We start from the raw sequence: 16,553 nt of genomic DNA, 5'->3' as shown, positions 1-16,553 counted from the left end.
AGCCACAGGCTAACGCTAGCAGCTAACAACGGCTACAAATGAACGTGAAAGAGTCGGACAGCGGCTCTAACCTTGTCGAAACGGCTGAAATTAATGAGTGGACTGGGCACGGACTTCATGTAGAAATCATCATGTCGCATTATTTGGCATCTCTGTGTGATTTCTCTGAAAGCTTTCATGATGGTAAAGCACTCAGCATAAAGTAGCCTAATCCAACAGTGAAGCTTATATATGACAGTTTAATGGCCACAGCTATTTTTCTGAATGTGTTTGCTTTATTCTGCCATCATAAAACCTTAAATGTTTCATTGGCATCAGAGCAATACAGCTTTAATCTGGTTGTGTCTGTGTGGAGGGTGCATGAATTAAAAAATGTTTCGGGTTGACTGAAACCTTGACGTAAACACTTGTGTTGAATAATTATGTCACAGCAGCCATTACCAATAAATTGTCTGAAGTGTACTGTTAAAGCTGCAAGTCATTTGTGTTAGAATGACATGTTTGCACAGTCATCATATTGATTTTTATAATGTTGTACATTTTCCAAGTCATACAAGCTGTTATAAATGTTCACACTAGAATTCTTATTGTTTACAAGATTTTTTTTAATACTTAATGTTTAGACTGCATGTGCAATTGTTAGATTGAAAGTTGGTTAAATAAATTTTATGAGAAACGGTTAATTTGTATTCCATGCATTTATTCAAATTTTCAAATTATATAACAGTCTGCTTGGGCAAATTTATCGTCATTTATCGTTATCGAGGTAAATCTGCTCAATTTACCGTGATACTTACTTAAGGCCATATCGCCCAGCCCTAGTGGGAACCTCTGGGTACCTCACGATCAGGCATCTGCCGATAACCGGTTTCAAGGTATACCGTGTGATGAAAACGTCCCGGTTTCAAAACCGCAAACATTTCCCGTCATATCATCCCTAGACTCCCTAAGCTTTTTTTTTTTTTTTTTTTTTTTTTAGAAATCCCGAGCTTGCAGCTGCAATGCTCAACCCTGAGTTTGACTTTGGGGCATTTCAGGTCATTTACTGTTGACTGTCAGTCACTCCCTATTGATTTCAGGGCATTTCTGGGTCACTCCCTGTTGATTTTAGGGCATTTATGGATCCCTTCCTATTGATTTTGGGTTACTGAGCAGGAAGCGACCCAAAAATGCCTTAAAATCAACAGAAAATTAGTTGCTAATGCCCCGAACATTGGAAATACCGGCTGCAAATGCTCCGGTTTCAAATGAACAAACGTTTATTCGCCCCTCCCACTCTCTCTCACTCACCCACTCACTCATTTAGACGTCCAGCGCCGTCAAAGGCAGTCAATAAGCTAAGAGTCACACTCTTCTAGTGAAAGATTTTGTTAGCAAGTGCAACCTTTAGGTTCCTTTTACCTTAAACAATGACACCTTTTTAAAACGATATATTGATTCTTGGCAGGTGCACATCGCTAATCTTTTGGGATACAAAGTATTGCAAAGTATCACCTAGGGCTGCAGCTATCGAATATTTTAGTAATCGAGTAATCGACTGAAAATTCTATCGATTAATCGAATAATCGGATAAAACAAATATATTTTTAGGTGAAGAGCAATTATAAATATACATGAGAAAACAAGAGATTTCATCTAATCTTGAACCATTTTCAGTCAATCAATGTCTTTATTTTCGATATATATTGTTGAAAACAGCCAACAATTGCATCTCAGATGAACTAGAATAAAAAAAAAAAAGACAAATTCACTGCTTTCACTCAAAAGACCTTTAGATCTTATTTAAAAAAAAAATATATATATATATATATATATACCTAAAAATGCCATTACGCTTGATAACACACATCACTTAAAAGTTAGGATTTTTTCCCCACGTGTTTCAATTGAATTTCTATTTGTGTCAAGCCATTTATAAGTTCTAGTTAAGTTTTACGCTACTCTAAACTGTAAGTCCTGATAGGATTTTGAGTTTTTGCAGTGTTCAAAATAAATGTATGATACAGGCTGTATTGGAGCACATTAGGGACTAGTGCTACTTGGTGTTTTATCCAGCAATGACTACTGAGCTAAAATTGATAGTTAGCATTATTGAGTTTTTATTTGACAACCTCATCACTCCACAACGCTATGTTATGTGAAAGCCTGTATGTAAGACACGTTAGCCACGCATCGAAAGTGGTCTTAATTAATAGAAACCTAGCCCTCCGCAGGGCTAACGTTACGTGAGCTAGTAGTGACAGTAACGTTAATCTTATATATTAGCGCTTAGCGCTCTTTATTAGCGCTTAGCGCTCTACTGCTTTAAGATGGCGGCTGTTTATTAACGCTGCCCAGACGCGGCCGAGTCTGTCATTTCGCATCTAGTTCAACATACATGTGATCTCTATGAGACTCATCAGATGGTACCTGCGACCAACTTAACATCATGCGGGCTAGTTTTTTTTAGCAACGTCGGCGTAGTTTGGAGCGGCTGTCTGCTGCAGTAAGTTTTGTTGTTGTGTTGTTGTTTTTTTGCTTCGTCCTCTACGCACGTAACATCAGCGCGTTGTCCCGCATTAAAAGTAGTCCGAGCGAAACGTGATGCTTAGAGCTGTCAAAATAAACGATTACTCGAGGTGAATAAAATTACTCGGATCAGTTTTTAAACTCGAGTTACTCGAGTTGCTCGAGTATTCGTTTCAGCTCTAGTATCACCATTTCGATATATTGTCACACCCCTAGTATCAATGTATAATCGTTAAAAGAAACCCAACTTATTTTTAAAAAGGTAACAGCGGGACATGAGAAGTGACAAACTACTATTACTGTATATACAGTACATCCACACACAGAATGGGAAACAAATACATAGATTGGACTTCAAGTGCAAGTGCACGTACAGAAGATTTTTAATACAAGCATTAAATCTACTCTTGAAAGTCAATGACAAACAAAAAAATTTTAATTACCTGTGGAAGCATTGCAAAAGGCAAAAAAAGTCCTTAATTATTCAAAAACGCACCCTCGTCCATGAACGGTGCATTATTTTTAAAGCATGCTGACGTTCCCTCGAGCGCGAGCTTTTTGTTGCCGCTGTTGAGTGCGGTTGAGACACGGCGACAGATTACAGGGTGTGAGCGGCGGCTACGAGTTCAGCGAAGGGGAAGGGAGAATTTAAAGCACCAGCATGATCAAGTAATATTAGAACGGGAAAGACGGAGAAAAGGAATGTGGGTCAGAGGTGTTAGGATCTGCGAATGTGAATGAGAGCAGAAGTTAATGAGAAGGTGGACAGCTGTCAACTATGCTCTGAAGAGTGCGCGAGAGCACAGGAAATGGCACCAGGAGAACAAAGCAGGACTACGGGATCGTGTTCCATAAAAAAAAATTCTAACCAAATACTAATCTTGTTACAGTGGTAAGAAACAGTATCTGAACCTTTTGGAATTTCGCACATTTCCGCATAAAATCACCATCAAATGTGAGCTGATCTTTGGCAAAATCACACAGATTAAAAAACAGTGTCTGCTTTAACTAAAACCACCCAAACATTTATTGGTTTTCATGTTTTAATGAGGATAGTATGCAAACAATGACAGAAAAGGGAAAAATAAGTAAGTGAACCATCACACTTAATATTTTGTGGTCCCCACTTTGGCAGCAATAACTTCAACCAGACGCTTCCTGTAGCTGAAGATCAGTCTGGCACATCGATCAGGACTAATCTTGGCCCATTCCTATCTACAAATCTGATCTTTGGCAAAACCACACAGATGAAAATACAGTGTCTGCTTGAACTAAAACCACCAAAATATTTATAGGGTTTTATATTTTAATGAGGATAGCATGCAAACAATGACAGAAAAGGGAAAAATAAGTAAGTGAACCATCACACTTAATATTTTTTGGTCCCCCACTTTGGCAGCAATAACTTCAACCATACGCTTCCTGTAGCTGAAAATCAGTCTGGCACATCGATCAGGACTAATCTTGGCCCATTCCTCTCTACAAATCTGATCTTTGGCAAAATCATACAGATGAAAATACAGTGTCTGCTTTAACTAAAACCACCAAAACATTTATAGGTTTTTATATTTTAATGAGGAAAGCATGCAAACAATGACAGAAGGGGGGGGGGGATAAGTAATTGAAACCTCTGCCTCAGGAGACTTAAAGAGCAACTGAAACCAATTTTTACCAAACATTTTTAGTCAGGCATGTGCCCAATCAGTGAATAGTTGATTAAAGCTGCCCTGCCCACTATAAAACACACATCTGGTAAGAAATGTCTTGATGACAGGCATTGTCTGATGTACCTCATGGTTCGATCAAAAGAGCTGTCTGAAGACCTTCCATCAAGGATTGCTGATTTGTATAATGCTCGGAAAGGATACAAAACTATCTCTAAAAGTCTGGATGTTCAACAATCGACAGTCAGAGAAGTTGTCTACAAATGGAGAGGCTTTGGTACGGTTGCTTCTCTCCCAAGGAGCTGACGTCCACCAAAGATGACACCAAGAGTTCAGCGCAGAATACTCAGAGAGGTCAAAAAATAACCCAAGAGTGTCTGCTAAAGACTCACAGAAGTCACTGGCATAGTCCAATATCTTACACACATCAACTATATGTAAAACTATGGCCAAGAATAGTGTTCATGGGAGGACTCCACGGAGGAAGCCACTGCTGTCTAAAAAAAAACATAGTTGCCCGTTTAATGTTCGCAAAAAGGCATTTGGACACTCCACAGAAGTTTTGGCAAAATATTTTGTGGACTGATGAAACCAAAGTTGAATTGATTGGGAGTAACACACAACATCATGTGGGGAGGAAAAATGGAACAGCTCACCAACATCAACACCTTATCCCCACCGTGAAGCATGGTGGAGGGAGTATCAAGATTTGGGGCCATTTTGCTACCTCAGGGCCTGGACAACTTGCAATTATTAATGGAAGAATGAATTCAAAAGTTTAAATATACAAAATATTAAATGTGATGGTTCACTTATTCCCCCCCCCCCCCCTTCTGTCATTGTTAGCATACTATCCTCATTAAAATATCCAAACCTATAAATGTTTGGGTGGTTTTAGTTAAAGTAGACCATGTTTTTTCATCTGTGTGATTTTGACAAAGATCAGATCACTTATGACGGTGATTTCATGCAGAAATGTGAGAAATTCCAAAAGGTTCAGATACTTTTTCATACCACCGTAGATCTTATGTTCGCATCCCATTGAGAGTGAGCAACATGAACTTGTGTCACTTTGTCACCTTGTTCTCTTCTAATGGCCACAAGGTAATGTTGCACAATTTGTCAGAAGCAGAACTTTACTGTGATTGGTCAAGAAGCACATTACAGTATATATATATTTTTTTAAAAAAACAGCAGCAGCTCACAGAGCTTTGAATGGAAGGGGCATGAAAAGATTGAAGGCTGGAGATAAAAATGTCAGAAAAGAAAATGTGGCTCTGCAGACATTAGCAAATGATGATTTATTTGTTTGGAATGGACAACAAAAAAATGGAATGTGCCAATTTATATTCCAACATGGTTTTAACAAAGCCATTTTTTGCACAAGCCCACCAAGACATCTATAAATAAGTTGATTTTTATGACTAATTTCTTTTTATGACCACTAGATGGAGGAATAACACAGTGATTACACATTGTTAGTACAGTATACTGTACCGTCCTAATCTAGGGATGCCACAAATAATTTTTTTGATATTCATTTTAGCTCTATGTCAAATAAATGGATCAAATGTGAAACATGCTATTACACCTTTCCCCAAGCAGCAGTGCTTTTATGACTAGCATGTGTTCCAGCTTTAGATGTTTCAAGTACTGCATGTAAACACTTTTATGAAACTTTTATTTTATATTAGACACTCTGGGATGAGCATTTTAGGTGTGTACATGTGCATTGACTTTCATTAAAAGTCAATGCACAATGCACTTTTTTTTTTTTTTTTTTTTTTTTTTTTTTTTTTTTTTTAAATCACCTAGATTATGCTTCTCTCGCTCTTTGCTGACATAATTGCTGCATGAATTCCAATTTTGGAGATTTGAGATTTCGGACCACCGCCACATTCTGGAAAAATGTGGCCCAGATCCAATTTTAACCACATATCAAAGTGACTTAGATCGGATTTGAAATGGTCAACTTTTATGCCAACTGTCCAGTTCAGAAAATGCATTTGCCGATACAGATTTCTCAAAAAATAAAAAATAAAAAAACAACACTGTCAGCCGATTGCCAATATCCTAAACTAAGTTTGTAAGCAGATATTTAAGGCTGATATACTCTTTTTCCTCTTCAAGCACATCTACTATGAAAGGCAATAAAAAAAAAAAATGCTTCAAAAGCTTCAAATTTATAATGATTACCTGAGACAAATGATTAACTCAGTTTAGTTCTACCAAACCAACGAACACAGCACTTCTTTTAAAGATTATACACACTCAGCAAGAACAGTACATTATTTTCCAAATAATTAAACGCACAAGTACGTCACAACGAGATGTAAACAAGTCAGTTTAATATGATGCTTGCCATGCTAAAGGTAATGCTAACGTAAATGCTATGCTAATGCTACGAGCTACATTTACTGTACTGTGTAAGGTAGGGTGACCATATTTTGATTTCCAAAAAAGAGGACACTCAGCCAGGCCTCAAGATACTTGATGAAGTTCACTCAAAGATGCCTATATCATTTTAATATATTTAAAGTGTGCCCCGTCACTCTGGATGGAGTATTTGATACACTGCCAATGGGAAAACCCATTGGCAGTGTATCAAATACTTGTTCTCTCCACTGTGTGTGTGTGTGTATATATATATATACACATATATATATATATACGTATAATATATAATGCAGACCCATAGAAATAGTCCTGTCAATACACATACACACAGTAGGCTATGTGCCAACTAAACATTTATATAAATTACTATCATGACAATTGTCCTTGACAAATTTTTATTCCCATTCAATTGATATTCTCATTCAATGTTCTAGATTGCACAGAAACAAAAACCGAAATAAACTGACAAACTATTCAACCAGCATGTTTCCAAACGTAGCAGTTCAAAACTACGTTTCCCATAATGCCTAGCGCGGTTTATCTTACTGATAGCTAGCTGAGGCAAAAATCAAACTTTGCTATAAAAGTTTACAATCATCGGCGGTTTACAATCAAAGCTCCGACAGAAGTCAACAGTTTCCATTATATACGTATTTATCGTAAAAAACGTCAGGCGTTGTGGCCATATCGTCAACCCAGTAGATGGCGGTAATGCCTCATGATAGGGGTACTCTGCCAACAAAAACAAGAAGAACTACTCCTTCCCTCCCTACTACCAGGAGCCATGTCATCGCAGGCAGGCGCTGCCACCCAGTGGCCGGAGGGATTCTCTTCAAATTGGTCCCGTGAAAAATCATAAAAACCGGACATTTTTATGAATTTATAAAACCTGCCCGGACCACGAGGATACTACGTGAAAGTAGGACTTGTCCGGGCAAAAGAGGACGTTTGGTCACCCTAGTGTAAGGATCACTCAGTAAACACCTTAAAAGGCTAAAGCAACATTTGTGCATATACTCTTATGCAAGACTTAAAAAAAAAATCTTACAATATTTACAAAACAGGCAAGACTGAAATTTCCTTTAGCAGCCTGCCTTCAAGCCGCTGCAGGGTCCTACCATCAGTCAGGAGCGGCCACAGTTTCCCACACAGATGCCTGATCCAAGTCCTTTCTTATCAAGATTTTTTGGGTATCCGGCCAGTGGCGGAACACAAAGTTCATATATCGGCTTCCCGATATGTCGGTCGACCTCTAGTTTCAAGTACTGTATGTGCATAATTTTATGAAACAAATTAGAGGTGATACTCTGGGATGAACATTTTAGCTCTACATGTGCATTGACTTTAATCAACAGAATGCTAACAACCATGTATCGCCCATACGCGGTCCTGTAAATCAACAGTGTCAAAGTTTGGTTTTTGTGCATAGCATAACTTCACTTGGCATTACAGGCCATGTCAAATAGATAATTATGAGAAAGGGACAGTGGAATTCTTAGACCAATTTTAAGTTGCACATGTGCATGTTTATCCACCTGCTGCTCTTTTGACTCGGCCCTTTCATTTTCTTGGTTTCCTTAAGCCACATCTGACTGACTTTGTCCGAGGCCCAAACCGCACTCTACACGCAGGCCACCATGTGATTGACATAAACATGTATCTCGCACACATATGTACACACTCGAGCCAAGTGAAAGGTTAAAAATAGCCCTGTTAGTATGGGCTTCATGCCAGATGTGGTCTTGAGGTTAGCCTCAACCAGTGTGTGTGTTAAGATGCCTGGGAGAGGAACAAGCGCCTGAGAAGAAATTTTTATAGTGAAGAAGCAGTTGTTGATCAACTCCCCTTCCTCCAAATCCATGTCCCCTCCTTCTGGAGTCTCCTCATCAAACTCGACATAATTTACTACTTTTACTTGCCTCCTACGGACTGGATGGTCTTCTCCTGGTGTTCCACACCTTCTTCTACCCCTGCCTTGTCGTTATGATGCCATATTTCCAATATAGTTGTGATCAAAATTAATTATTCCAGCAGTGAGAGGATGTCAGACTTCACGAATGCAAGATGGCGGCCACTGACGTGAACTTCGACTGGATTTTATTCAGTCGCCTCGGGAAAACGTAATAGTTACGATGAGAAAGTGCTGCCATCTAGTGTTTAATGGGCAAAAATGAATCTTTATGACGAGTACAGGTAGTTCCCAGGTTACGAACGAGTTCCGTCCCTATGCTGGCGACGTAACACGAATTTCAATCGGAATTACCCACTTTAAAAATTCAAAAACCTATCCAAAAACTCCAAAATTATTGTATTTAGTTTAATGGTTGAAGATACACTGCCCTCTGGTGGCAGCGTTGGGTCTGGCAGGACCGTCGTTCAATAATGCTTCCATACAGGAGCATTCAGACGTCTCACATGGATAAAGGATAGCTGCTCTCTGGTATGGCCTACATAAGGCTGTAAGTTGCTTCCGCTAATATATGTTTGTGTATTAGAGGAATTCCAAAAAATCAATTATTACATGCATCGCAATTCGACATGTGACGATTCGATTACGATTCATAAAGGTTCAAAAACGATGATTTTCACTCATAACTTTATGACAGCCGCTCGTAGCGGAACGAAATTCAAGATAAGTCTGCCGCCCGGACACCGTTAACGGACGCACGCACGACGCACGTTATGATGGATGCTTCCAGTTACTGGGAGAGAGATTTACTCCTTTTTAAAAGACTGGAAAATAAATTTGTGTATGAGACAGGCAGGAACAGAAGCGCGACGCAAGTTATTTTTTAGTGCGAGAGGGGCAGAGAGATAGTTCGTTGCTCCTTGTCTTTCAGATGTCCAGCAGTAGTTTTAAGGCATTTCAATTGAAAAATGTCCTGAGTGTGTTGCTAAGACCTGTGTGCGTCTATAAGAGGTGAGTACACGAACCCTCTTGTACCGTTTAGCCATTATTGTTGTTGTTTTTGAGATGTTAATAGTCAGCCCCGAGTGCTAAGCTGATTAGCTAATTCGCTAACGTGCATTTTATATGCAGCATGTGTAAAACCATGATTAAGTACAGTGGTAACACTACAAACATGCGAAATAGTACAGAAATCTGTTGTTGCAAGTGCTGCCTGGGTGCCAACAGGCGTGTGTGCGCGTGGGCGGGCAGGGAGAGAAGAAAGTCGAGTACGTCGTAACCCGGCGACTACCTGTACGACAGACTTTATGGCCCACAGAACTCAAGGATGTTAGAAAAGAAACGTTTGTTTGAAACTCACCAGTCTCTCCACCTCCTGCTCACGAAGACGCTCCTCTTTTTGATGATGATGGTAGTCACTTAGTTCCTCCTTCCCACTGAGTGAGCTGATACTCCCCCGTCTTTCCCTAAAACCACCTGGTGGGGTGACTCCTGCTTTTCCAAATGATGACCTCCTCTCATTACGTCCAAAGCCCAGAGTGCTAGTAGGTTCCAGGTCTACCCATGCTTTCGAAAGCTCTCTTTCAGAGGGGCTGGTGATCGAGGAGCTGATGGAGCCCGCTGAGCTTGTGGAAGTCAGGCTGAGTTTCTTGGCCACGCGAGGGGAAGAGGACCCTCCCGTTTTGCACGGGATTGTAACGTCAGGTGGGGATGTCGTGAGAGAAGCCACGCCATTACAGGAGGGCATCTTAAGGGAGGAAAGTGAGATAGAAACGACGCCCTCTCCTTTTGTTGTGTTATAGATTGTATGATTCCTGTTCGAGAGCTGTTGGTTGGAGTTGCTGGAGTTGTGGTTGAGGTCTAGATTCGTATTTACGCTGTTGTTGTTGTTGTAGTAATTGTCTTTGCTAAGTTTGTAAGTATCGGAGCGTTGCGGGTGAGCTGTTGACAATGTCAGAACACCGTTGTTATTGTCTCGAGGAGACGGAGACGGGCAAAGGCGAGGCAGCGATCGGCTGTGCCCGCTTCCCGTCATCATCCCGTTTAGAGAACCGGCAGAGTATTTCCTCGTTCGACCGCTCTGTACAGCTTCTTGGTTGCCATAACTTCGTCGTCCAAGACGGGGGCTCGAAGGCATGCTGACGGCGCCGCCGTTCATTTGAGAGCGGGATGAGGACGAGGAAGGAGGAAGTGAGAGGAGGGAGCTGTCGCCGCCCGATACAGAGGTGGATGAGCCCCTGCCGTTCCATGTTGACAATAATGAAGAAGAGCCCGTGTTGTTGAAACGTCGGCTCTCGCCGGTGGAAAAGTTGTCCTGGTTGCGAGTGATGGAGGAACGTGACTGCAGAGAGGAATGGTCGGAACGTCGAGACGGGGACGCAGGGGAAACAGATTTCAGTGACATAGGGGGACGATCCGTGCCATAGAAACGTCTTGCCTGTTCATGATGTGCCGATGAGGCCGAGGACATAGAGGTGATGGGTGTGGTAGGAGGAGACTAAAACAGAAACGATGGGAAGATTATTACAGTAAATAATGGTATACATATTTTGAAATAGTTAGTATTGCATAGATTAATCGATTTAATCGAGTAATTCGATTAGAAAAAAGCTTCAAATCACATTTTGCTGCTTGGAGGATTCGTTTAGAGTGGCGTTAATTTTATTGATTTGGGTGGATACTCTGCCCTCTAGTGGCAACAGTGAATATGACATGACTAACATGGCTGAATCCAGCTGCTCCCCGTTAAGACCAACGTAAGGTTGTAAATTGTTGTTTGAGCTAAGATGTTTATGCATTTGTAATTTCGTTTAGAGGTATAGTTAGCAGTTTTTTTGTGGGAACCTGTGTTTAAACAATTCTTTCAGAGCATTGTAAAAAAAAAAAAAAAAAAAAAAGTTAGCACTTTATAGCATTTAAGCTAGCCGACTTTTACTACGCAAGTTAGCCAATTATTTTTTTGTTGTACTTAGATCCTGAATTTAAAAAAAAAAAATTATACCGTTTGAGGTTTAAGCTCAGGTATTTTTATTTGGTTTTAAATGTATTCATTGCTCTTGTGACAGTGCAATTCTGCATATTTTGAAGGTATTTTATGTATTTTTATGCAATCTTGGCAAGTCAAACTAAATTACTGCAAGCATAATCACTGTTTTTATATCTCCTAAATTGTATTCTGCAATGCATTAAATGTTTGTAATCTGATTACTCGATAACTTGAAGTAACTAACTGATAGGGTAATCGGTTACTTAAATAATCGATAGCTTTACCCCTAGAAAGAGTCTCTGACACAGACTCCTGGCAGTTTGTCAATACAAGCTTAGAGTGCCATTCTCGAGCCATTTAGCAAAAGTTAATATGATACAACGATGGTCAATGTTCCACAAGAAACCGCATAAATGCTATGCTTAATCTTGTACATGAATTACAATTCCTGGATAGCGGTGAACAATGTATGCCAGGACAAACAACCAACTAACCAGAGACAGTAAGAGTAAGATCATCATTGAATGACAGCTGACCTGTGTCACACTGAAGTACGACGGGTTGGTCGTCCCGTTTGCTCTCAGGCTGTTTTCCAGAGCTTTTTTCTTGCGCTGTAGGGTGTCCATTAAATCCCGGAGCTCGGAGGCTGAGCGCATGCCCCGTGTGCTGCTGGTACCCCCGACCACAGCATGGCCATAATCGCTGCTAAACTTCAGGTAGTCTGTGGGTGGGAGACAAAAATGGATGAAAACATGATTACTTAGCAATCATTTTTAGGTGAGGTGTGTGTACGCGTGTTTAAAAATCCCTGAATACACACATAAATAGGAGTGGGAACCTCTTGGTACCTCACGATACGATACGATATACGATACAAAGGTCACGATAACGATCTGACGATATGGCGATACAACGATTATCGATACATTGGAATCAGGAAATCATTCTAGGATATTCTACAAACAACTAACAGAGAAACAAGCTTCTAGTGTGAATTGGAATCAGTTTATCACTAGTAGACGTCCAATCCATTTGAACTGGGAGGGTGGCAGCGAATGAACTTTCGTTCATTCGCTGCCATCCCTCCCACTTCAAACAGATTGAACGTCTATGGCCGTCAGTGGCAGTCCAAGCCAGGCGATTTGGTAATTTTGGGCCATTTAAAGTCTCACTGGAACAGCACCAAACAAAAGTTCCAGCATCATCACCATGTCCAATGCAGATTCCTGACTCTTGACAAGGTGATGATGCTGGAATTTTTGTTTGGTGCCGTTCCAGTGAGATTTACAAAGATGATCGCCTGAAGAAGACATCAAAATTCCCTCAGTCCTTGATGATATGGGGCTGCATGTCAGGCAAAGGCACTGGGGTTAAATCTTCAATAAATGCACAAGTTTACATTGAAATTTTAGACTGCTTTCTTATCCCTTCAATTGAAAATGTGTTTTCCAAGATGACAATGCATCATGCCACAGAGCTAAAACTTAAAGCATTCCTTGGAGAAAGACTCATCCAGTCAATGTCATGGCCTGCAAATAACCCAGATCCCAACCCTATTGATAACCTATGGTGGAAATGGAAAAAAATGGTGCACAGCAAGGCTCCGACCTGCATGGATGATCTGGCAACTGCAATCAAAGTGAGTTGGCACCAAAATGATGAAGAATACTCATCAATTCCATGCCTCAGAGACTGCAAGCTGTCATAAAAGCCAGAGGTGGTGCTACTAAATACTAGAGATGTGTTTTGTTATTTCTTTGTTTCTCATGATTCCCTTTTTTAAAATTATTATTATTTTTAAACATTGTCACCTTTTTAAAACGATATCTCGATTCTTGGCAGGAGCATATTGATAACCTTTTGGGATAGAAAGTATCACGATATATCACCATTTCGATATTTTGTCACATCCCTACACATATATGCATGCAAGAAGCCACCTTTTAACACAGTGCTTCTCAATTATTTTCTGTTAATCCCCCCCCCCCGAACTCTCTTTTAAAAATTTTTTTTTTTTTTTTTTTTTTATAAGTACACCTCTGCATAACATCGTCTTTTACATAAAAAAAAAAAAAAAAAGTAATACAGATTAGTGCAGCATCGATTAACTCGAGTATTCGATTAGAAAAAAGTATTTAAATTAAATTTTGTTTCTTTGAATATTCGCTTAATTAAAGTTGCGTTCTAATGGTTTATTTTGAAAGTGTTTGCATTTCATTTTATTAAGGTGGATACACAGCCCTCTGGTCTGCCTCGTTTCACATGGCTGAATCCAACTGCCTTCAGTTAAAACCAACGTAAGCTAAGTTTTCTTTTGAGCTCATGTTTTTAATGCATCCGTAAATTCGTTTATAGATATATTTAGCCATTAACCATTTGTTAAGAGCATTGTTAAAAATAAATAAATAAATAAATAAATAACAACATTAGCATTTTATAGCATCTAAGCTAGCAGACTTTTGCTATCTAAGTTAACCATTTGTTCTTTTTTGTACATAGATCCTCATTTGTTTATTTTTTTTTTTTTATATCGTTTGAGGCTCAGCTCAGGTATTTTAATTTTTCATGTTCCTTATCCGATTACTCGATCATTCGAACTAACGAGTTAATCGATTAATCGACAACTAAAATAATCGATAGCTGTATTAAAAGTCAAATGCTACGTCATGTTTCTTCGTGTTAGCTCTTCATAAATCAATTGCTCCTTGCTGTGTGCTCTTGTTGGGTTCAAAATTACTGCATACACTCTGAAAATGAGAGCGCCACTGAAACCCACTGAGTGGATGTGCAGTTACCCCTCATTCTAGTACGGCCAAAAAGTATCTTCCGCAAGGTCACATGGGCCCCCTGGCAACGCTTTACGCCCACTATTTGAGAAGTACTGCTCTAACATAACAATCATAGCCAAAACAAACAGCTGAACCTGACTTTAAATCCTTAGTGTAGGTTTTTGAAACCAAAGAGACCTCAATATATTTTTGGAACTTTCTCACCAGCCCCACTCCCTTCAGAAAATCCTTTTGAACCATTTCAGTGTTGGGCGAGAGGGTGGAGGTTAGGTAATTGCTAACCTTCGATAAACTTCGATTTGCACTCTGCCCGTTAAATGTGACAAAGCAATACAGAGTAAGTAAAACATTACATCGCTGAGAATAGAGTCTCTTATTTTTCAATTTCCATTATTATAAGATGAAATCTCACCTACCACGTGGGCGTAAACCTGCACATTTTTATGTCGCTGTGGCTTAATGTGGTGGTCTCTCTTAGACCACCCAGTGTTTAACAACCACACATTTTAAAAAAAGGGCCTAAAATGAAACAATAACACCAGGTCCATTTGAGCGGGTGGGACACAACCATGCCTGAGTGTACCATATTTGAAGTAAATAGTGCAAAAAGTCTACAAATGTGTTGTTAGAAGGGAAATGAGCTCTTTTGTTGAGTTATACTGTCTCAGTGACTGGCTAAGCTATTTGAATTTCTTCAAGGCTGTGTGAGAGAATGTCAAACCTTACGTGGTGGAGAGAAATGTGGCGGAAAATGAAAGGCATCAAAAGCTCTCACGACACACATGCACACACGCACAGTGTTGAGTTTTGCGTGTCCATAAATGGGCAGATTTATACTGCAGGTCTGTTGTACATCAACTCTCCTCTTCTGCCTCTCCCTTTGTGTGGGAGCAATCGCTTTAGCTGTGAGTCTTGGCGAGCAACAAAATGAAGGTGAAGACTTTCGGCTTTCACAGCAAAAGGTCAAAAACGTTTCGGAAACTTGTCCATACTAAAGAACTCTCGCTATCACGTGGAAAAATGAACTATGTATTTTCATGACCACAAGGCGCAGCTAAAAGTAAAACATTTTCTCGAGAATGGACAGTGCGCCTAAAAATGTGGTGCACCCATTATGTAGACTGAGTACTAAATGTGTCTGTCTGACTGAGCAATTTCTGAAAAGGCAGACGTGAGAGCCGCATGAGAACCTTAAAGGGAGAAGGTTGCGCGTGATAAGGGGCGTGACCCCAGAGTGTGCGCCTTAGGCTAAACACCATTGGTTTGGCGAAGGACTCTCGAAAATTTGCCTCTAATGTGAAGACACGATTACGAACGTGCCGTGTTTGATAGAGACCTATCCCAGCTGTTCAACTGGCTAACTTGCATAGCAAAAGTTGCAAATGCTATAAAATGCTAAAACATTTTTATAACAAATCGTTCAAACACATATTACCGCAAAAAAACTGCTTAATATATTTCTAAACTAAGTAACGATACTAACGAATAACATATTAGCTCGAACAAAAACAAATGTTTAGGTTGGTCTTAAAAGGGAGCAGCAGGATTCAGCCACGTTAGACGAGTTATGGCATATTTGCTATTACCACCACTAGAGGGCAGTGTACCCACCCAAATCAATAAAACTAAATGAACACTTTCAAAACAAACCATTAAACGTCACTAATTGAACGAATCCTTGAAGCAGCAAAATTTGATTCAAAGCTTTTTTTCCCCCCCAATCGAATTCAAGTTAATCGATTAATAGTTGCAGCACTAGTGTGCATGTGTGTGTGTGTGTGTGTGTGTGTCTGGGGGGGGGGTATTTAACGACTTGTCGCACACATCCCTTGTGAGTACTTTGTTAAATTTAATAGATTTTGCAATTTTGCTCCCACTGCCTTAAAAAAAAATGCTAGCGTGTATGCTAGTGTATGTTTTTCATGAACCCAATATAATGCAGTGCGCCCTGTGTGTGGGTGTGTGTGTTAAACAAAAATATCATCCAAAAATGAGCCTGTGCCTTGAAATACGGTGCACCCTATGGTTGCAAAAACTAGGGTAATGAAATTATATGAAACTAAAACTGAAAAAAAAATGTAAAGTGATCCTCTAACTTAAATACATGTAAGCTCTAATAAACCACAATTGTTCTCTTGTACTAAAATATGTTGTTAGAAACACATAAAATGTTAAATCAATGGCAATATTTTGTAATATTTAGTCCATATTTTGACCGTTAGTTGGCGCCATGGTTTGTGGGCTCGCAGTGTTTCATCATGTCGTCATTGGTAATGTCGTGTCGTCATTGGTATCTTGCA

The 16,553-nt window shown here is 39.8% G+C and overlaps 1 protein-coding gene across 5 annotated transcripts in view; it reads right to left on the bottom strand.

Moving 5' to 3' along the window:
* The window catches only part of phldb2b (pleckstrin homology-like domain, family B, member 2b), an 89,619-nt gene that overhangs the window by 33,340 nt on the left and 39,726 nt on the right, over positions 1 to 16,553 (bottom strand). For 4 of the 5 annotated variants that reach the window (XM_057824686.1, XM_057824689.1, XM_057824687.1 and 1 more), the window contains 2 exons: positions 12,001 to 12,185; positions 9,839 to 10,975 (listed from right to left, as the gene is read on the bottom strand). In XM_057824686.1, coding sequence (XP_057680669.1) covers positions 9,839 to 10,975; positions 12,001 to 12,185 — 1,322 coding nt within the window. The remainder of the gene's footprint in view (positions 1 to 9,838; positions 10,976 to 12,000; positions 12,186 to 16,553) is intronic. The other variant, XM_057824688.1, reaches the window with a different exon arrangement.

Source organism: Corythoichthys intestinalis, chromosome 20 (assembly GCF_030265065.1).
Source record: "Corythoichthys intestinalis isolate RoL2023-P3 chromosome 20, ASM3026506v1, whole genome shotgun sequence".
In the NCBI taxonomy this organism is placed as follows: Eukaryota; Metazoa; Chordata; class Actinopteri; order Syngnathiformes; family Syngnathidae; genus Corythoichthys; species Corythoichthys intestinalis.
This window is presented reverse-complemented; position numbering and strand designations above follow the sequence as displayed.